The sequence below is a fragment of the Mastacembelus armatus genome, unplaced genomic scaffold, assembly GCF_900324485.2.
Source record: "Mastacembelus armatus unplaced genomic scaffold, fMasArm1.2, whole genome shotgun sequence".
NCBI classification, from domain to species: domain Eukaryota; kingdom Metazoa; phylum Chordata; class Actinopteri; order Synbranchiformes; family Mastacembelidae; genus Mastacembelus; species Mastacembelus armatus.
Window position 1 is genome coordinate 504,658 of NW_022872853.1, and position 21,852 is coordinate 526,509.

Here is a 21,852-nt window from a genome sequence, read left to right on the forward strand (position 1 = left end):
AAATGTCAAATGTCAAAGGTGAAGAGGCTGAAATTTAAAGAAATAAACACCATCAGTGATGAAAAAGTATTTTTACTTCTGTTTCACAGAAACATCATTTTGTCTGAATGAAACGTGTTTGGGCTGAACGTTAATGTTGAGATGTTAAAGTGGATCTGAACGGTCCCTGGAAACAGAGCAGAGTGAGCGCTCTCGTCGCTCCTCCTCTCTGCGCCCCCGCCCCGCTCGCTGCAGTTTCCTCAGGTGGAGGCGGAACGACACGGACCGTCGGTGCAGCTCCGGGACTCTGCTCTACCGAACATGGAAGGAAACTTTATTATTTCACCTGAAGCGGATTAAAAAACACACTGGAGCTTCAGCGATGAGGAGCCGGAGCCAGGAGCGGACTTTGGCCGTGTGCTGACTGCGGAGACCTCCGGTCCGCCCAGGTGTGGCTGCTGTACCTGCGGCCGCGGTTTGACTCTGTTTCTACGGTTCGTGAAGTTTTTCCGCGTTAGAAAAGTGTGTGCGGAGCGCGGCTCGCCATGACGGGGCTCATCAGTGTGACCGAGTTCATCGCGGAGACCAGCGAGGACTACAAAGCTCCGACCACCTCCAGCTTCACCACTCGGATGTCCCACTGCAGGAACACGGTGTCTGCCCTGGAGGAGGTAAGAGGAGAGGTCCAGTCGGAAATGACTGACCCGCGTCGGTTCTGCCTGTTTGCAGCTCCTGAGATGAAAATCTGGCTCGGCTGGGATTCACGGGTCTTTGCAGACAGAAAGCGGGTCTGTGGGTAGATCCGGACATTCGACCTCTTCCCCCTCAGACCTTCACACATCCAGGCCTTATAACCGACGTGTGTGCTTTTCACTGAAAGAGGAAGAGTCACTTCCTCCTGGTTTAACAGCTCAGTGTCCTGCAGCCCAATGTTTTCTCAGAGTTGAGTAACATCACGCTGTTAACAGAAGTGAGAGGAGGAAGTACCAGTAAAGGGTCAAAGGTCGAACCTTACAGTTCCCACCCAGGCTCAGCTGCTTCAGGCACTGCTCCAAAGGATGCAGGAGTTTACAGGCCGTTCCAGGTGTCACTCAACAGGTTTTGAGGTTTTAAGGGCCCCTGGTGGTTTGTCAGGTCCCTGAGGAGGCTGTTTGGACAAACCTGACACAGGGTTCCTAATAAACCGACTGGGTCTGAGGCAGGTGTTGCAAAACTTGAGCATAATTTAAACCTGCAGTGTTTCTGAGCTGAACAGCTAAACCAACCAAAAATAAATGAGCCAAAAGCGACACAGGACTCAAGTCTCCTACGCCCCCCTTCAACTCGACTGTAACCAGCAGCTCTTTGACTTGTAAAAATAACTTCTGCTGTTGCTTCACAGCTGCTTCCTCTGTTAGATCTTCACTGACAGTTTTACAGGAAGGCTTTGCAAAGTCAGATAGAAAGAAGTGATAGGAGCCCCTGTGTCGGACCCAGCCGGTTTATTAGGAGCCCCTGTGTCGGACCCAGCCGGTTTATTAGGAGCCCCTGTGTCGGACCCAGCCGGTTTATTAGGAGCCCCTGTGTCGGACCCAGCCGGTTTATTAGGAACCCCTGTGTCGGACCCAGCCGGTTTATTAGGAACCCCTGTGTCGGACTGAGTCAGTTTGTTCTTTCACCTGGAGGCTGCAGTTCGTGCCGACTTAGCTCCATTTCAGTATCACAGCTCAGAGCTGAGGTTTGGGCAGTGCAGGTCTTGCTCCTCCTGTTGCATGCTGGGCCAGGCCTCACTTGATCGAGTCCCAACAAGAGCTGTCTCGCCCGCCCCCCAGTGTCCATTTATCCTCTGCTTCTGTGTTCCAGCTCCGCTGTCTCATCCTGTCCCGACATGTCTGAGTAAGAACCATCAGACAAGATGTACACGGAAAACACAGGGAAATACTAAAAATACAAAGTACTTATGAGAAGTAAGTCGAGTGGAACAGGAAAAGCAAAATACAAAATGAAAGTGAACAAATCCAAAGTACCTTTTGTCATAAAACCAAAGCAGATACACAGAGACCTGTACTCAGTCCTGCTCCGTGTGGTCATCTCTGCGTTCTCCTGTTTTTGTCCTGCACATGCTCACATGTGACCGCACACCTGGTTACCTGTACACACAGCTGAGACACCGAGTCCTCCAGGAGAATCCTCTACCCGTGAGCGCTCAGACCAGGTTTCTGTTTAAGAAATCAGCCTCGACTATAATCCAGGTTTTCCTATAAAACAGCCCACACCTCTTCTCTTCAGTGAGTCGGTCACGACATGAGCACTTTTTATTTTGACCCGTATCTGTTCACATGTAGTCGATGTGTCTCATTACAGCAGCAGAACTGACAGTGATCAGCTGCTGTTTGCAGTGCACCCATGGGTGCACAGACAACTGTCCCTGATCACTGTGACGCTGAAGGAAACTTAGAAACAGCAGGATTCTGAATGAAGTTCTGCAGTGGCAGATTAGTGGATGTTTATTTCTGGTGGATGTCAGAGATAATAACACGTCTCTGAGGATGAGATGACTCTAAAAATGGTTAATGGTGTGTCTGACTCAGGTGGAGTGTGTTATCTGTGGATCTGCTGCGGCTGCTGACGGTCCAATCAGCAGCCAGAACTAACAGCACACACCTGTGTAGTACAGGTCCCTCCAGACGTCAGTACACTACCTGAGAAAACCCATTTTCCAGCCTGGTTCTCAGTTTTGAACACGTAAAGACTCAAATATGAGTTTCATATTTAGAACCTGATCGACTTGTAGTGTTTCCTATGAAAGACGTGGTAACCGGGGCCTCTGGACTGTCTGCATGCTTCATGTCTGAATCACTGAGCTGGTGTGTGTGAGAGGGGAGGAAGGGCTGCACGTGGACCAGGTGTTCACTTCCTGGTTCAGTCTGAAGCAGAGCTCAGTCCGGGACCTGACACCAGCAGGTGACGTCACTGTGACATGTCAGGGTTGGCAGAAGCTCGATTCTTTAATATCCAGAACATAAATAAACACAGAACATAAATTACATTAAAGGGATTTTAACCAATAATGAACAAAGTCAGTCTGCGCTTTTCAGCGCTGTTTGAAGGGTCCTGACTCTTCAGGGTTCCTCAGTCTGTTCCAGGGTCTGTGAGGAGGATTGAAGGCCATTTATGAGTAAGAACCATCAGCCGTTCACACTGATTAAAATGAAGTAGCTGCAGTGAAACATTTGCTCAGCTCTGCACTTAAACTGAAACTGTGTGTCCTGACTCTGTGCGTCCTCAGGTTCTGGACCTGGACCGATCGGTTCTGCATAAGATCAAGAAGTCGGTGAAGGCCATCAATGCGTCTGGTCTGGGTGAGTAGACGCAAAAAACCCATGATGCCTCGCTCTGCATGTCACTTCCTGTCTGCTCTCACACAAACCACTAAACCAAACGTCCACCTGCTAAATTAAAGCTGAGTATTTTTACTGAGCGCACTGACAGAACCTTCCTGTGTTTGAGACCCACTGACAGAAACCCTGATAGCAGGTCCCAGGAAACAGACGCACAGGAAAAGTTCATCATCAGAAAGAACAGAGTCCCACAGACATCATCAGGGTCAAACTGAAAACTAAAACCACTTCATCAGTCAGAGACAGTGTCACCACAGTAACAATAATAACAATAACTTATAAGTACATTTTTTAAGTAGTTGTTTTTTGTCACAGAGTCCAGAGCAAAGAGCCTGTTCAGGTCTCTGTCATGTCCAACAAAGAAGCTTTAAATCCTCCATCTGTCACTAAAACAATCGGTTGTCAACATATTTATTGTATTATTGTGGATTAGTCAGATGGTCCTTGCAGCTCCTGCAGAGATTCTGGACTTTCCTCCTGCTCAGGTGACTGTTTTTTATATTTCTTAGTATTTGAGAATAAATTTTATTAACAAACCAAAGTGGAAAAGTTTGATCAGGCCATTGAACAGTGTTTGTCGGTGCAGCCGTTTGGTCTCAGTGTGGTCCTGGTGGGTTTGTGTTCAGGCAGGTGGAATCTCACCTCCAAACATTCCTGTCATACCTGTGCCCTGTCCCAGCATGCCGAGCGAGACACGCCCGCCGCTCGATTCGCTGTTTGTCTGCGTACGGACGCAGGAGCGAGCGCAGCCGTCTCGTCTCTGTGGGCAAAGACTTTGTTGCATTGTCACGGAGTAATCGGGTCAGTGACGCGTCGTGCAGAGAAACAGGAAGCTGAGCAGAACATTGTTCAGCGTCGGTGAGGAAGCTCAGTGCTAAACTGGGATCAGCTGAATTTAACAGCAGCAGAAGCATTTCAACCACAGTATAAATGCTAGACCTGGTCCTGAACAGGCCTACAAGTCAAAGTCACTGTGGCACAGTGGGGCAGTGGTGTCTCCTCCCAGCAGCAGATTGTGGGTCTGTACCCAGGTGGATCCGGGGGCTTTCTGTGTGGAGTCTGCAGGAGTCTGTAGGACTTCAGACTCTTTCCTGCACCTATGATTAGAGCAGTAGTCTCCACTCATCTCAGCTCTGATTGGCTCATTTCATTTTATTTATGAAGAATATGAGTATTTAGTTCATTTAGATGTTTTGGAGACAAAGACAGGAGGCAGAGCTGGAGGTAGCAGAGCTGAAGATGTTGAGGTTCTCTCTGGGAGTGACAAGGGTGGATAGGATCAGGAATGAGGACATCAGAGGGACGGCTCATGTTAGATGTTTTGGAGAAGAAGCCAGATTGAGATGGTTTGGACATGTTCAGAGGAGGGACAGTGAATACATTGGTAAAAGGATGCTGAGGTTAGAGCTGCCAGGAAGGAGGCCTAGAGGAAGACCAAAGAGGAGGTTCTTGGATGTAGTGAAGGAGGACATGAGGAGAGTTGGTGTGGGTGAGGAGGATACAGAGGATAGGGTTAAATGGAGGCAGATGATTGGCTGTGGCGACCCCCGAAGGGAGCAGCTGAAAGGAGAAGAAGAAGAAGAAGATTTAGTTTATGAAATGAACTGAGACGTTTTCTGGGTGTCAATGTTTCTGCTGCAGAAACAAAACAACTGGAGCTTTAAAAGTCAAACTGAAGCCAAGATTCTTGTAGGAACATCAGTAATAAACCTTTTTTTTTGTTTTGTAGTTAATACATAAAATTTAATATCTATAACATTTTAATTTGTGGATTTAATCTCTAGTTATAAATAAACACATGAAAGACGAATGAATTTGTTTTGTTTGTTTTGACAGTTGGAGAGACACTGAGCTAAAGAGAAATTAGAAATAACGACTCGTCTATAATTTAAGTTCAGGTGAAAAAGGCCCGACTACTTTTGGAGAACTTCCATTGTTTTTCTGTCGGTGTAATCGTTGTTTGTGTGTTTCAGCTCATGTGGACAATGAGGAGCAGTACATCCAGGCCATGGAGAAGTTCGGCGAGAACTGTGTGTTCAGGGAGGACAACGACGTCGGCTCCGCCTTCCTGAAGTTTGCCGTGTTCACCAGAGAGCTGACGGCGCTCTTCAAAAACCTGGTGAGCGGCTGAGCTCTGTCGGCCTGCGGTGAGCACACGAGCGCTGGGAGACCGGCTTTAACTCGACTTTCTGTTTGCAGTTACAGAACATGAGCAACATCATCACCTTCCCTCTGGACAGTCTGCTGAAGGGAGACCTGAAAGGAGTCAAAGGGGTCAGTGTTTCACTGTGTCCTCAGTCTGAACACGAACAGTGTCAGTTCAGGGGGAGTCTCAAAGAGCAATGATTCTCGTTGATTCTCGTGTCTCTGCGGTTGATTCTCGTTGATTCTCGTTGATTCTCGTGTCTCTGCAGTTGATTCTCGTTGATTCTCGTGTCTCTGCGGTTGATTCTCGTTGATTCTCGTGTCTCTGCGGTTGATTCTCGTTGATTCTCGTGTCTCTGCGGTTGATTCTCGTTGATTCTCGTGTCTCTGCGGTTGATTCTCGTTGATTCTCGTGTCTCTGCGGTTGATTCTCGTTGATTCTCGTGTCTCTGCGGTTGATTCTCGTTGATTCTCGTGTCTCTGCGGTTGATTCTCGTTGATTCTCGTGTCTCTGCGGTTGATTCTCGTTGATTCTCGTTGATTCTCGTGTCTCTGCAGTTGATTCTCGTTGATTCTCGTGTCTCTGCGGTTGATTCTCGTTGATTCTCGTGTCTCTGCGGTTGATTCTTGTTGATTCTCGTTGATTCTCGTTGATTCTCGTGTCTCTGCGGTTGATTCTCGTTGATTCTCGTGTCTCTGCGGTTGATTCTCGTTGATTCTCGTGTCTCTGCGGTTGATTCTCGTTGATTCTCGTGTCCCTGCGGTTGAGCCAATAAAAGTGATTTGCTGGGTCCTTGTGGAGACGAAGGACAGTAGGATTCTAAATATAGAAACAAAAGTAGATTAAATAGACGCCGTCTGCAGCTGTGGAGGGCCAGGCCACGTTTTATCTGTTCTTCAGTGTTTCCTTAGTGAGTCACAGGTCAAAGTCCGTCACTGTTTGCTGGTATGAGTCAGTGCTGCGACGTGATTGGTCCGAGCTCAGCCTAATGATGTGACATCTCTACCTCCTTCAGGATCTGAAGAAGCCGTTCGACAAAGCCTGGAAGGACTACGAGACCAAGCTGTAAGAAACACGTCCTCCCTTCACTTTGAATCAAAGCTCTGAGAACTGGAGCATAGAAACTCATAGAAACAGAGAAGGGCCCAGATTCACAACAAACACTTTCAGCTTTTTTCTTTGGAGCTTCAGTCATTTTAGGTTCAGTCCTTTCTCCAAAATCAGTTAATACTAGTAAAAATACTAATAATGTTTGACTTGTTTAGAAGATTTACTGTCAGGAATTAGACCTGCTCCTTATTTCTAACATCTGTGCTTAAAGGTCCAGTTTACATGAAGATGTTTTTTTGTTTTCTTATGCTTCACATTTGACGTCCGCAGAGCGAAGATCGAGAAGGAGAAGCGTGAGCACGCCAAGCAGCACGGGATGATCCGAACGGAGTTCAGCGGAGGAGAAATCGCAGAGGACATGGAGAAGGAGAGGCGGGTCTTCCAGCTGCAGATGTGTGAGGTGATGCTGCTCAACGTTTCTCTAACTAATGGCAAACAAAGCTCGGCCTGATCGGACAGTTACTAAAGTTTCTCTGCCTCGCAGTATCTCCTCAAAGTCAACGAGATCAAAGTGAAGAAAGGTGTCGACTTCCTCCAGAACCTCATCAAGTATTTCCACGCTCAGTGCAAGTACGCAGTGAAATATTCTTCACACACCTGAAATCATTCAGTCTGCCACTAACCTGAAACCTGTCACTGACTCACTCAGAGACCAGGGAATAATGAGAACACACAGCCGTGAATAAGTTATTTAAACTTCCGTTGTAAAGTCTTCACATTGTCCACAGTCCGGGATGTTTTGGGCCACGTGGCCCAGTTTTCTGTCAGTGCTTCAGATGAAGTGTTTTGTTGTCTGTTCAGTTTTTTCCAGGACGGGCTGAAAGCTGTGGAGAGTCTGAAACCGTCTGTGGAGAAACTGGCTGCAGACCTGAGCGCGGTGAGGACGGACTGTGGAAAACTGGTCTGACTACAAGCAGCCTGGTCCTGGTACTGGGACCAGGCTGGATGTGGTATTAAAATGTGACCTGCTGAACTGAACCGAGTGGTTTCAATAGCTGTTTGTGTGTTCACCAGATTAAACAGTCTCAGGACGGAGAGAGGAAACAGCTGGCTCAGCTCCGAGACGTCCTGAAGACTTCGCTGCAGTCCGAGCAGAAAGAGGTGGGACCCATTTGAGCAAAAAGTCCAAACATAGTGACGTTTATGAAGACGCGTGTCCTGGGAGAGGGTGGGACATGGGCAGACTGCAGTACAAATGTACACGGTATCTACGCGTCTTGTTTCCTGGGACCTGCTATCAGGGTTTCTGTCAGTGGGTCTCAAACACAGGAAGGTTCTGCGACTGTCAGTGCGCTCAGTAAAAATACTCAGCTTTAATTTGGCAGGTTTGGTTTAGTGGTTTGTGTGAGAGCAAACAGGAAGTGACAGGCAGTGTGAGGCATTGTGGGTTTTCTGCATCTACTCACCCAGACCAGACGCGTTGATGATGTTTACTCACTTTGTGATCTTATGCAGAACTGATCGGTCCAGGTCCAGAACCTGAGGAGGACGCACAGAGTCAGGACAGGACTCAGTTTCAGACAGTAGAAGTAGTTTTGGTTGGTCTTAGTTCAGCAGTTCTCACACAGTCGGTGCTGTGGTCATCCTGCGTTAGGCAAAGGTCAGGGGTCAGGTGTGTTAGCCATCTGTCATGGGTCCAGATGTGCTGATTGACGGACAGAAGGAAGCCCGGTGCCCTGGGGAGAGAAACCCAGTCTGTCAGGGCTCATATGGAAGAACCTGTTTTAGAACCTGCCCCACAGATACTGGACCAATCACAGCACAGCACAGACATCATCAGCTGTTACCAGAGCTGAAGCACGAAGTGTGTGAGTCCTGAGTCCTGACAGTACTGAGTTATAGTCCTAGTCCACACTGCTGAGGAACAAGTTTCATCCTGGGTCCCCACCTCATTTCTCCTGAGTATGAACTTTAGATTTGAATGAGCCTGGGATGTTCCCCCAGGACAGACAGCTGCAGGTTTCCAGGCACCGTGGACTGTAAGTCTGAAGTTTAACGCCCTCTCTGTGTCCCGGTGTCCTCAGGACTCTCAGGCCAAGCAGAACGCAGGTTACAGCCTCCACCAGCTGCAGGGAAACAAAGCCCACGGCACCGAGCGCTCCGGATTCCTCTACAAGAAAAGTGAGGGGTGAGTGGACTCAGAGTCCCAGAATCCCACAGGAGCTAACTTTCAATCATGGCTACCATCCTCCCTCCTGCAGTGTTAAAATGGATTCTGGATTTAGACGTTTCAGTTTTCTGTTCAGTGACTGGAAACAAACGTTTGTGCAGTTTAACGTGTTGCTGCTGATCAGAAATCAATAAGCTGATGTTTGTTCGTCCTCAGCCTGAGGAAGGTTTGGCAGAAGAGGAAGTGCTCGGTGAAGAACGGCTTTCTGACCATCTCCCACGGCACGGTAAGACGCCACATCCGCTTCTCCTATTGGTCCTCCTGCATGTGAAGGTCCCGCCCTCCTGTCTGCAGATCCAATCGGACGTCTCCAACATTAGTCAGGAAAATCGGGATCTGAGGGATTTTTAAAAACTATTTGGTGTCTGGTGTCTTTTTTTCTTAAGTCCAACAGCCAATCAGAAATGTGAAATATGCCTTCTCCCTGCTCCTTGTCTCGCAGGCCAACAGACCTCCAGCCAAACTCAACCTGCTCACCTGCCAGGTGAAGAGGAATCCGGACGAGAAGAAGAGCTTCGACCTGTTTTCACGTACGTCGTTTTTCCTTTAGAACCGTGTGCTCAGTGAGTTTCACACACGCCGCGAAACGTACAATTTTTCTGCATCACATGATATTTTGTGATGCTCTGGTTGAGTTTCATTATGTTTTTCTCTCATTTCCACATTTTAACTGTGTATTTTGTTTGTTTGTGCCTTATGTCGTCCTGCTGCCTGAGTTGATCCCAGGTTTCATGTCGTGGTTTCTGTTCCCCCCCCCAGATGATAGAACGTATCACTTCCAGGCCGAGGACGAAGCCGAGTGTCAGGTGTAAGTACGCAGGTGTGACCGGTCCGCCTGGTGTGTGTGTGTGTGTGTGTGTGTGTGTGTGTGTGTGTGTGTGTGTGTGTGTGTGTGTGTGTGTGTGTGTGTGTGTGTGTGTGTGTCCACAGCTGTAAGCCTGGTGTGTGTGTGTGTGTGTGTGTGTGTGTGTGTGTGTGTGTGTGTGTGTGTGTGTGTGCGCGTGTGTGTGTGTGTGTGTCCACAGCTGTAAGCCTGGTGTGTGTGTGTGTGTGTGTGTGTGTGTGTGTGTGTGCGCGTGTGTGTGTGTGTGTGTCCACAGCTGTAAGCCTGGTGTGTGTGTGTGTGTGTGTGTGTCCACAGCTGTAAGCCGTGTGTGTGTGTGTGTGTGTGTGTGTGTGTCCACAGCTGTAAGCCTGGTGTGTGTGCGTGTGTGTGTGTGTGTGTGTGTGTGTCCACAGCTGTAAGCCTGGTGTGTGTGTGTGTGTGTGTGTGTGTGTGTGTGTGTGTGTGTCCACAGCTGTAAGCCTGGTGTGTGTGTGTGTGTGTGTGTGTGTGTGTGTGTGTGTGTGTGTGTGTGTGTCCACAGCTGTAAGCCTGATGTGTGTGTGTGTCCACAGCTGGGTGTCGGTGCTGCAGAACAGTAAGGAGGAGGCCTTGAACACGGCCTTTAAAGGAAACCTGGACGACGGCGAGAACAACATCGTCCAGGAACTGACCAAGGCCATCGTCGCAGAGGTGAAGAGGATGAGCAGCAACGACAGCTGCTGCGACTGCGGAGCTGCAGGTCAGTACTGTGGAACCCCGTACTAATACTGCTGCGATGCGCCTGTTCGTACTTTTGGTACTAGAGCGGGTGGTTTGCTGGAGGAGGAGCAAGTTGAAGAGAATAAATTCCCTCTCGTCCCGTCAGGCCCCACCTGGCTCTCCACCAACCTGGGGGTTCTGATCTGTATTGAGTGCTCGGGGATCCACAGGGAGATGGGGGTACACTACTCCAGGATCCAGAGCCTGGACCTGGACGTTCTGGGAACCTCCGAGCTTCTGGTGAGAGCTTTTCCGTTGTTGGAAAGTTGTTTTTTCTGGTGAAATATCCTGAGCTGTTTCTCACCAGGCTGTTCTCCAGTAACGTCACAGACGAGCAGCAGCAGTAACGATTGTTTTTGCTGTTTTAGTTGGTGAAGAATGTGGGAAATGCCAATTTCAATGAGATCATGGAGGCGGATCTGTTGGCGCAGGACGTAACAAAGCCTGATCCGAGCAGTGACATGTGAGTGACGGTAAAACGACGTCTGAAAATTTAGGACCTGATGGGATCTCGTTTTTCGAACTCTCTGTGTCCTCTGGGGGTTTTCAGGCAGACGAGGAAGGACTACATCACAGCAAAGTACACAGAGAAACGTTTTGCCCAGAGACTTTGTGCCGACGCCAAGTCCAGAGTGCAGGCTTTGTACGCGGCTGTCAGGAACAGGGACATCCTGTCTCTGATCCAGGTCTACGCTGAGGGGGTGGACCTGATGGAGGCCCTCCCACAGCCCAGTGAACATGTATGTCTACATTACTGCCGAGTCAGCTTGGACACATTCAGGGCAGGATTTTTCTGATGTCTAATAAATCTGGGCCCGTTTGTAGATCCAGATCCAGAGTCTGTCTGAATGAGTCGGTTTTTACTGTCTGTCTGTCAGGAGCCTGGAGAGACGGCGCTGCACCTGGCAGTCCGCATGGTCGACAGAAACTCCCTCCACATCGTTGACTTCCTCGCACAAAACGGGTAACTCCTCCCACCTGTGAGTGGTTCTCACTGTTCATTACACCTGTGGTCTGTTCCGCGTCAGGTAAGGTCTTCATACGTCTGACCAGCAGTCACTTATTGGTGAACAGGCAGAACTAACTGAGAGCAGAGGGAAGTCCCGCTGGGTTTGGTTTAGTTGAAGCTGCTGCCGTTCAGGTTGTGTGTCCTCGCTTGTGTAGTGACGTTTGTGTGATTGTGCTGCAGAGGAAACCTGGACAAGCAGACGGCGAGAGGCAGCACGGCGCTGCATTACTGCTGCCTGACGGACAACAGCGAGTGCCTCAAACTGCTGCTCCGAGGAAAAGCTTCAGCGTCCATCAGTAAGAACCACCAACTGCTGAGAGTTTGTCTGCTGTGGCTCAGGGACGGAGCCTGTGCAGCCGTTCACTTTGTTCACGTTTGTCTCTGCAGCGAATGAAGCCGGAGAGACGCCGCTGGACATCGCCAAGCGCCTCCGCCACACTCAGTGCGAAGAACTGGTGAGATTATACTGTTAGATGGACCTGATCCAATTGGACTTTAAATCCACTTTGACTGAAGTCCAGTAGGCTAATGTTAGCCTCTGAGCTACAGTATCTCTCAGTCAACGTGTGTCTCACATAGTTGTACAGTTAATGTTTGTGGTGTTGTCCCCTGTTGTCCCCTGTTTAAAGCTGCTGTGTGTTTCAGTTGACTCAGGCTCAGACCGGGAAGTTCAACGTCCACGTTCATGTCGAGTACGAGTGGCGTCTCCAAAACGAGGACCTGGATGAGAGCGACGAGGAGATGGAAGACAAGGTCGGCTGCTTTTATCTGACAGAGATGTCATGTGGAAACGTTCAGGGCGTGTAATCGTTTCTCTGCGTCCCCCTGCAGCCCATCCCCGTCCGTCGAGAGGAGCGTCCGGTCAGCTGCTTCATGCCGGGCAGTGGCCCCCTGCAGCCCAACCTGGCGGCGTTGGCCCGAGACGCCGCCTGCCTGGCACAGAACAAACAGAGACCTCAGGTCACCAGCATGATGATGAGCAACGAGACCTACGGCACCGTGCTGGACCTCAACCTGCTGCCGCCGGGACCGACGCCGCCACTGCCTCCCAGAGTGCCCAGCAGAGGTCAGTCCTTCCAACAAACTGTGTGTATAAAGACTGGGGTCCATTATTTGGACCCTCTCCCAGACCCAGTCCTGCTTCCTGCTGGGCTGGCTGGTCCAATGAACAAAGGGAGTCAGGATAATGAGGCTGTGGAAGGAAAGACTGGGCGGGGGGGTCTGACTCCCTCGCTCCAGATCAGAAAACATGACTGAAAATCTGAGACGTGTGGTTTTGTTTTCATGCAGGATCAGGACCCGGGAAACCTGCAGTAGAGACTGTAGGGAGACAGCGATCCTGCTCTGACCCCCCCATCCCTCAAACCCCTGAGAGGAACTCCTCCACGTACGGTGAGTGTCGGCAGGTGTGAGTCCTCCCTGTTCTCACACACCTGCAGTTTTCAGTTTGGGACTCATGGGGGTGTTTGTTCTTCTTTGTGGCTTTTTATTCTTGTTTCCTGTCTCTTCACAGTAACTGTGTGCCTGTTTGCAGTACTTTTACTCCTCTTTGTAGTAGTTGTAGCTGGTTATCTGTAGTATTTAGTGCCTCAGTACTTTAACCCCTGACGTCCCCACCTGTTTAACTCGTGGTGTTCACAGCAGAGGGTGGAGGTTCTGGTCCATGTTTGTGTGGAAACTGATGAATGAGGTTCTGCTGCTTCAGGGAAACTGACACTGGTCTCTCCTCCTCTCCCAGTGCTCCCAGCAGTGCCACCTCCTCCCCCCCCCCCCCCTCCTCCTCCTCCAGGAACCAAGAAGCCCAGTAATTTAGAGACCAAGGCCCGGTCAGCCAAGAACACCCCCCTCCCCCCTCTGCCTCCCCTGCCAGCACCAGGACCCCCTTTCATCCCCCCAGTCCCCCAAGCCCCACCAGTCCTCCCAGTACCTTCAGTTCCACCACCACCACCCCTTCACAAAGCGCCAGTCCCCCCACCCATCCCCAGCCACCAGACCAGCAGACCATCAGGACCACTACCAGCAGGACCCAAATCTCCCAAATCACCTACTGGGTATGTACTGGACTGTAGTGGACAGTACTGGTCAGTACTGGACTGTGCTGGTCAGAAGATCAGTGTCTGATTAAATGTGGTGAATTATTTTTGCTGATTCCAGATCAGCGAATCCTCCTCCTCTGAGACCCCCGGTCAGGACTGGATCTGTGGATAAACGAGGTGCACACACACGTTGATCTTTCTATATTTGTGGGGACATAATGTGTTTGCTCCCCTGCACACCTGACCCCTGACCCCTGACCTAACACAGATAATCCTAAAGCCTCCTTTTCTCTTCCTGTAGGTCAGGCCAAATCGCCCCAGACCCCGGGTCCTCCAGCCCCCAGACCCAGAACCACCTTCTCAGTAAGTCCACAAACACAGCAGCACAGGTCAAAGAGTGTTATAGTTGCTTGAAGCTGAACATGATCCATGAATGTGGTTTGTAGGAACATCCCCCCGTCAGTTATCACAGCTGTCAGTCATTCACTGCCCCTGATCTCAGTGTGTGTGCTCTAAACATAAACATGACTGTGTGTGAGCAGAAGCAGAAGCCTCAGAGGGTGAAGGCCATCTACAACTGTTCGGCCGATAATCCCGACGAGCTGACGTTCACGGAGGGGGAGGTGATCGTGGTGGAGGGGGAGGAGGACAGCGAGTGGTGGGTGAGTCGGGACCAGTGTGACCTGCCACCTCCGTGTGTCACGATAAAAGTCCTCCACACTAGACAACTCCAGAAGATTTGTAGTAAAATATCAATATGATGTTTCTGATCAGTCGCCGTGAATAAAATCTGTCCTCTACCGCGTTTCAGATCGGCCACATCGAAGGAGAGCCGAGCAGACGGGGAGTGTTTCCCATCACCTTCGTTCACTTCATCACAGAGTGACGTCACCTCCTGTTGTTTAACAGCACAGCTCAGGCTGAGTGGAAGCACCTGGACCAGGACTTTAACCGGCCCCTCTGCTGCAGCCTGAAAACTACATGAGCAGAAAACAAAACACTGAAGTTTTTTTTTTGTCGCTACCCGACAGCTTCAGTCCAACTCTCAGATCTTGTATATTTAGGATGTTTGAGCTGAAACCTGCAGTTGCTTCATCTTTGCAAAATATTGTTTTAGTTCAATATGTTTTTAAACCTTAGTTTGTAGTCAAGATCTTAGTTTCCAAAGTTCCCACATCTATCAGATTGAATTGTGGGGAAATATATGTAAAAGGCCTCAACTTTAAATATCTGCTGCAGTAACATAATACACAGTGTTCAGCTGCCTTTAATGGACAAAAATATGTGGACACCCTGTTGGTGTCGTACCTCCCTGATGCTCTGGTGCCTAAATGGGAATGTGTTCAACTGTCCACATATTTCTGTCCATACAGGATTTATGAAATTGTTAGTCTGAGAAAATAACGTGATGTTACAGCCCAGAAATCCTCCGACTCTGTATTTTCATGTTTCATGGTTTTGCCTGGAAACACAGATGGAAAACATATGGTAGAAAATATGTTTTATTATTTTAACATCTTGGCTGAAGGGAAACTGTATCACTGTATGTTTATATGATTGGTTTAACTGGAGGGTGAAACGTGGTTTTACTGTATTCTTATCTGTAATGCACAGTATCATTAAAAATGTGAAATTACTCGTTTAACACGCTTATATTTTTCATTTCATGGTCAAATATGTCTTTTCATTTTTGTTTCCCTTGTTTATTGTTCTCTTTTTTTTTTACCTTTTTCTTAATGTCATTCCTTTTCTGTGTCCTTCTGCTTTTTTCTTTTCAAAGCTCTTTGTAAGATCTTAACCATTTCTCTTTTCTCAAGAAAAAATATTTATTTTTAGTTTCTTTTGGCATGATCTCAATAATTAACTATATGTTGTTTTCCAAATGAAATAAAAATCCACATTTTAAAAACAAAGATAAAAAGATGTGAACATTTTTTTTTATTTACTCATGATGTGAAAACCTGGACAATATCTTTTTGTAAAAAAATCTGAAAACTTAATGACCAAAATAATAGAATAAGCTAGATTTACTAAATTATAAAGTAATTGTATTTTTATATTTAAATAAGTAATTTCCATCCTAAATATCGTGTTTATTACTCAACAAAAATAGTTTTATTATCCTGACAAAAGGGACTTTTTTTATTAAAGGTCAGAGACCAAGGAAGAAAATCTGAGCAGTGGAACTAATTTATTACTAGTGTGAGAACACGGACTGATTTCCGGACGGCACGGAAGTGACGATAGGCTAAACTAGCGTCCAGGCGCGTATTAGCTACTGTAGTTATGAATTAATTCGTGTTTGTGGGATATTTCTCGGTTCTACCACAGGAACATGGCAGCTAAACGTAAACCTGACATAAATGTTCCCGCGGAGGAAAGTGACCAACTGCTCATCCGCCCGCTGTGAGTGTAAACACAACTTTTATCCGATTTTCAGCAGCTAACGTTAGCCTCGGTGTGTGCCGCTTTAAACCAAACCCTGTTCAGGAACTTTGGTATTTAGAAGATTTTTTTCTGTCAACAAAGTAAAACACGTGGTTAAGTTTGATATTTTCGACTTTTATCAAATCCTGAGAGTCAACTCCTAAATTCGGCATAAACCAAACTGAACTTACATCAAGATGGATTTTAATTTGTTAAAAGTTCTAAGTTTCTTCGTTTGATGTTTAGAGGAATGAACGTGTGTCCAATAATTAAAAACATAATGACGTAATTAATTGTTTAAATCATAACTCACCTATAAATTTAAGTTTGTTAATTCACTGCTCTAAATAATAATAAATAATGTCGTTATTTAACAGATTTGGTTCATCGCTCCTCCGGGGCTTGTCGCAACTTTACTGTTTTTATCATCATCATCATTATTATTGATTGATTGATTGATTGATTGAATGTTGGATTGAATGGTTTGTTAGTGGAGCCTGAGCTGAAACTGTAAAACCTCTGTCCCTGTGTTTGTGTCCAGAGGGGCAGGACAGGAGGTCGGACGATCCTGCATCATCCTGGAGTTCAAGGGACGAAAAATCATGGTAACACCTGGTTTGTCCCATCAGCTTTAAACTCTGCACAGTCACACCAGTGTATTAACCCACATGTGTGTGTTTGTGTGTTTTCTGCCTCAGCTGGACTGTGGGATCCATCCTGGACTGGAGGGAATGGACGCGCTGCCCTACATCGACCTGATCGACCCGGCTGAGATCGACCTGCTGCTCATCAGCCAGTGAGAACACACCAACACACTGTCAGGTTTCTGTTTCCCATTTGGTCAGGGTGGGTGTAGACCTGGAACCTCCTCATGTCGTCCTCCCTCTTCCATCAGCTTCCACCTGGATCACTGCGGGGCTCTGCCCTGGTTCCTGCAGAAGACCAGCTTTAAAGGACGAACCTTCATGACTCACGCCACCAAGGCCATCTACCGTTGGCTGCTCTCTGACTACGTCAAAGTCAGGTAGGACTACGTTAGCGTCAGTCAGTACCCGTCTGAGTCAGGCAGGACCTACACCCATCTGCAACTTTACCTCTGATCCACAGGGAGTGTAGGTGCAGATGGTCTTTAAATTGTTAGATGATTCTCAGGTGTGTGGTCAGATTAACTTTGAGTGACCTGGACCGGTGCGTGATGCGTGTAGTTGATGTGTGCTGCTCTTTGCAGTAACATCTCTGCAGACGACATGCTGTACACTGAGACGGACCTGGAGGAGAGCATGGAGAAAATCGAGACCATCAACTTCCATGAGGTGAAGGAGGTGGCCGGCATCAAGTTCTGGTGTTACCACGCCGGGCACGTCCTCGGAGCCGCCATGTTCATGATTGAGATTGCCGGTGTTAAGGTAACGCCCACATGTCACATGGCTCAGGTTGACTAAGATCCAGGTCACATGGTTAATCCCTGTCAATGTTTGTCTGTGTGTCTGTCTGTGTGTCTGTCTGTCTGCGTCTGCAGTTGTTGTACACAGGAGATTTCTCCCGTCAGGAGGACAGACACCTGATGGCAGCCGAGATCCCCAGCGTCAAACCCGACATCCTGATCACTGTGAGTGTAGCAGCAGAGATGCATCTGCTCTAATCTACAGTCGGTTCATTCCAACTTTATTCAGACACTGGGAGCAGGGAAAAATTCAGCATGTCGTCTTCTCTGTCAGGAGTCGACGTACGGGACTCACATCCACGAGAAGCGAGAGGAGCGGGAGGCCCGTTTCTGCAACACCGTGCACGACATCGTGAACAGGGAGGGACGGTGTCTGATCCCTGTGTTTGCACTGGGACGAGCCCAGGAGCTGCTGCTCATCCTGGGTGAGACGGCTGGTGACGCGTCTGTAGCTGTTTGATGACAAACACAGAAGAAGAAGAGCTAACTCAGTGATAATTTAAAAGCTTGATTAGTTCAGCTCAGTCCTGAATCCTGCAGCAGAAATGGCAGAGGTGGAAACGGGAGATTTTCTGGATTCCGCATTTGACTCTGAGCTTGTTTCTTCTATGTGTGCTTGAACCAGATGAGTACTGGCAGAACCACCCGGAGCTCCACGACATCCCCATCTACTACGCATCGTCTCTGGCCAGGAAGTGCATGGCCGTCTACCAGACCTACATCAACGCCATGAACGACAAGATCCGCAAAGCCATCAACATCAACAACCCCTTCGTCTTCAAACACATCAGCAATCTGAAGGTCAGTGAGAGCTCCAGACACTCACAGGTGTGATGCTGCGTATCCTGCTGCCTCGTTTCACGTCCCTGCACGTGTCTGTGTGTCAGAGCATGGATCACTTCGACGACATCGGCCCCAGTGTGGTGATGGCGTCTCCTGGTATGATGCAGAGCGGCTTGTCCAGAGAGCTGTTTGAGAGCTGGTGCACGGACAAGAGGAACGGCGTCATCATCGCTGGGTACTGTGTGGAGGGAACGCTCGCTAAGGTAGGTTCAGACTCGACGGACCACAGGTTGAACATGTACAGGAACTTTCCCAGGAACTCTGGGTACGTCCATTTGATCCTGACTTTTTTATCCCTGCTCCACCTGGAAATTGTTTCTCCATCGTGAAGTCCGTCAAAAAAAAAGAGTGCTAACGGAAACGTGTTTGTGTTTCAGCACATCATGACAGAGCCTGATGAGATCACCACCATGTCGGGTCAGAAGCTTCCTCTGAAGATGTCAGTGGACTACATCTCCTTCTCTGCTCACACAGACTACCAGCAGACCAGCGAGTTCATCCGGGCGCTCAAGCCTCCACACGTGGTAATCACACGTCAACATGCTAACATGCTAACTGCGACACGTGGACATTAGCGTTCAGCTCCCTTTAGCTCAGACTTGTTTGTGTGTGAAGATTCTGGTCCACGGCGAGCAGAACGAGATGGCCCGTCTGAAGGCTGCTCTGATCCGTGAGTACGAAGACAACGATGAGGTTCACATTGAAGTCCACAACCCGCGAAACACAGAGGCCGTCACACTAAACTTCAGAGGAGAGAAACTGGCAAAGGTTGGTCCAAATTGTCAAATACTGTCGTCGTGTCAGTTTTGTTCTTTTGCCGCTTCTCTCTGATGAGGGTTTACAGCCATGGTAACTCCCATCATGCTCTGCTGCAGGTGATGGGCTGCATGGCCGACAGGAAGTGTGTTCAGGGTCAGAGGATCTCCGGGATCCTCGTCAAAAGAAATTTCAACTACCACATCCTGACGCCGTCCGACCTCTCCAGTCAGTAACTGTCTGTGTCTGTGTCTGTGTCTGTGTCTGTGTCTGTGTCTGTGTCTGTGTCTGTGTCTGTGTCTGTGTCTGTGTGAGATAGAGCATTTCTCTGCCTCCCTCACTATCTCAGGTCTCGTTCTAGTAGTAGGAGCCGTAGCAGGAGTAAGTGTGTTAGTTATTGATCAGCTGACTGTTTACTTCCTGTCTGTTCAGACTACACAGATCTGTGTATGGGCACCGTCACCCAGACTCTGTCCGTCCCATACACCGGACCCATCTCTCTACTGGTCAGCCAGCTACGGCGCCTTGCAGGTGGGTCGGCAGCACAGCTCACCTGAATAGTCACATTCTGGCGTGACTCCGGGCTTTTTGAAAACCTCTGGCATAAAATCACAGGCTGCAGTTTTTGCAGCGTATTGAGGCTGAATCCACATCCATGTTTTTTATCAGATCTGCTGTTTGTGTGTCGATGCTTCGCATCCATGTCAGCTACGACTGGCCTGACAGCACTCACACACACTCAGATCAGGTCTGGACCACATATGCGAGTGGCCCAGATCTGATCTGAGAACATCTGGTTTGGTTTGTTTACGCTGTAGAAACATCAGGACTGGGCCAGGGCAGCTGAGATGTGGAAGTAGTTTTGTGTGTTCATGTGCTGTGTGTGTGTCTTCAGGAGACGTGGAGCAGGTGGACGGAGCAGAGAAAATCACTGTCAAGGTCTTTGAGAACATCACTGTGGTTCATGAAGCCGGCATGGTGCTGCTGGAGGTCAGAACCACAAACACTGTGCTGCACTGTAAAGTAAAAACATCGAGTTCGGAGTCTGATCCAGTTTGTTATAACGTCACAAACGTCAGTTGTTGATTTCAGACTCTTCGTTATCACAGCAGCTGAAAAAAGAAAAGAAGCTGAGAGCACAAATTACACAAAACTTATTAGCATGTTGTTTTGTGCAGTTCTGTTTATTAATGTTCAGACACGTTTTATATTAATCCAGCTGTTTACTGAGTTTCATGAGTTACTGGCAGCAGCTTCACCACAGGAGTTACGTTACGTCCTGGTCTGTTATACTGTGAACGAGGTTATACAGTTGATTATTACAAATGAGTTTTAGTTGTTTCCAAAGTAAAAGTCTGAGTTCTTCATGAAGGGAGTGGACTCTGACTGACTTCTGTTCTTGTTCCAGTGGATCGCCAACCCGCTCAACGACATGTACGCCGACGCCATCACTACGGTGATCCTGGAGGTCCAGTCCAACCCCAACGCTCAGAAGTGTCAGTAAACACAACACATGATGCTGCTGTGCGGCGAAGAAGCAGAAACAATCCTGTAATGATTCGTGTTTGTTTGTGTCAGTTCTTGAAGGCAGGAAGGAAAACTTCGACATGGACGTGTTTGTGGAGCGCCTGGAGCTCATGCTGCAGTGAGTTCCATAAAACAAACCCCCCCATCTGCAAGAGTGACTGAAAACTGCAGGAAAATGTTTTAAGTCTGAGCCTTTTCTGTTGCAGCGACATGTTCGGGGACAGCTCTGTGAATTTCAAAGACAGTAAAAACCCGAGTGTGACGGTGGACGGAGTCACTGCGTTCATCGACCCAGAGACCAGGGTGAGTACGACATCTGGGCAGGTTTGTTCTCTGTACGGTGGCCGTTTTAGGACATACCTCCATTGTCACGGTAACACCTCTGGGTTACCATCCTAAGTATCGTCAACAGTCTGGGCTGATCAGAACAGCTGGAGTGTTTTATTTTTTTATTAGCAGGAAATGAGCTGAAATGAATTTGGCTTTTTAATGTCTTGTCTTGGAAGCTGTAATGTCCTGCTCTCAATAGTTTTTATCAAACAGGAAATTGAGTCGGAATAAACTACTAAAGACGTAACAAATGAAAGATGCAGCAGATCAGTTTAGCAAAAAAAGTGATGTGATGCTCTCGACCTGTGTGCTGACCTCTGACCTCTGTCCTGCAGTCCGTGGTCTGCACAGAGGACGAGTCTCTCAGAGAGATGGTGGAAGTCGCTATCCATCGACTCTACGACGCCCTCAGCCCCACCTTCTGAATGCATCTGTGATGTCATGGATCATGTGACTCGTTCACCTTTGAAGGCCCTTACATATCCAGTACACCCAGTATATAGACAGTGTAAGATGTTTCTGCACTGACTGAACACACGAAGTGATGTGTCTTTAACAAAGACAAACCCTTTGTTGGAAACATGGTTCCAAAGGAATCACCTTCAGGACCTGAGCCACCACTTTCAACTTTTTTTACTTGACTCCTTTAGAAAACAGTTGTTGGTAAATTCATTTCTTCATGCTGAAAATAAACATTCGACCAAAGAGGTTTCCATTGGATTTCTGAGTCTGTTGCTCAAAGGTGGAACTGGTCGGACTGCACCGAGAATCACAAAATGCTTTTCACTGGTTTTGTTTAAAAATAATTACTCGAACAATTAATGAGAATAGTTGCAAATTATTTTGTCCATCAAGTTGATCCAGGGTTTCCTGTTATTAGAATTAAATATATAATTTAAAATGGTTTACGGGAGGAGGCCCCGGGGAAGACCCAGGACACGCTGGAGGGACTGTGTCTCCCAGCTGGCCTGGGAACACCTCAGTGTCCCCCTGGAAAAGCTGGAGGAAGTGTCCAGGGAACAGGAAGTCTGGGTATCCCTGCTTAGGCTACTGCCCCCACGACCCGACCCCGGATAAGCGGAAGAAGATGGATGGATATAATTAAAATTT

At 48.2% G+C, this 21,852-nt stretch overlaps 2 protein-coding genes across 5 annotated transcripts; both read left to right on the forward strand.

Moving 5' to 3' along the window:
* The first annotated feature begins 207 nt into the window (after positions 1-207).
* On the forward strand, positions 208-15,060 carry asap2b (ArfGAP with SH3 domain, ankyrin repeat and PH domain 2b). Of its 4 annotated transcripts, XM_026308310.2 has the most exons (28): positions 208-650; positions 3,248-3,320; positions 5,333-5,478; positions 5,559-5,633; positions 6,521-6,570; positions 6,886-7,015; positions 7,100-7,185; positions 7,417-7,492; positions 7,630-7,716; positions 8,640-8,743; positions 8,942-9,011; positions 9,228-9,315; positions 9,545-9,593; positions 10,184-10,350; positions 10,477-10,610; positions 10,739-10,833; positions 10,921-11,110; positions 11,249-11,334; positions 11,560-11,675; positions 11,767-11,834; positions 12,025-12,132; positions 12,211-12,445; positions 12,670-12,771; positions 13,118-13,430; positions 13,534-13,592; positions 13,717-13,778; positions 13,958-14,077; positions 14,227-15,060. In XM_026308310.2, exons 1-28 carry the CDS (start codon positions 525-527, stop codon positions 14,299-14,301), a joined length of 3,090 nt encoding a protein of 1,029 aa, XP_026164095.1. In that variant the 5' UTR covers positions 208-524; the 3' UTR covers positions 14,302-15,060. The 4 variants fall into 4 exon arrangements, with proteins under 4 accessions (XP_026164095.1, XP_026164097.1, XP_026164098.1 ...); XM_026308311.1 differs by lacking the exons at positions 208-650; positions 3,248-3,320; positions 5,559-5,633 and having other exon boundaries at positions 5,418-5,506; XM_026308312.2 differs by lacking the exons at positions 13,118-13,430; positions 13,534-13,592; positions 13,717-13,778; positions 13,958-14,077; positions 14,227-15,060 and adding an exon at positions 13,021-13,076.
* Positions 15,061-15,651: 591 nt separating this feature from the next.
* cpsf3 (cleavage and polyadenylation specific factor 3) lies at positions 15,652-21,450 on the forward strand. The gene is made up of 18 exons (XM_026308300.1): positions 15,652-15,821; positions 16,384-16,447; positions 16,541-16,638; positions 16,738-16,866; positions 17,071-17,248; positions 17,362-17,451; positions 17,561-17,711; positions 17,912-18,087; positions 18,174-18,332; positions 18,507-18,653; positions 18,745-18,897; positions 19,005-19,113; positions 19,318-19,416; positions 19,781-19,875; positions 20,294-20,381; positions 20,464-20,530; positions 20,619-20,715; positions 21,078-21,450. Exons 1-18 carry the CDS (start codon positions 15,751-15,753, stop codon positions 21,165-21,167), a joined length of 2,061 nt encoding a protein of 686 aa, XP_026164085.1. The 5' UTR covers positions 15,652-15,750; the 3' UTR covers positions 21,168-21,450.
* Positions 21,451-21,852: the final 402 nt, after the last annotated feature.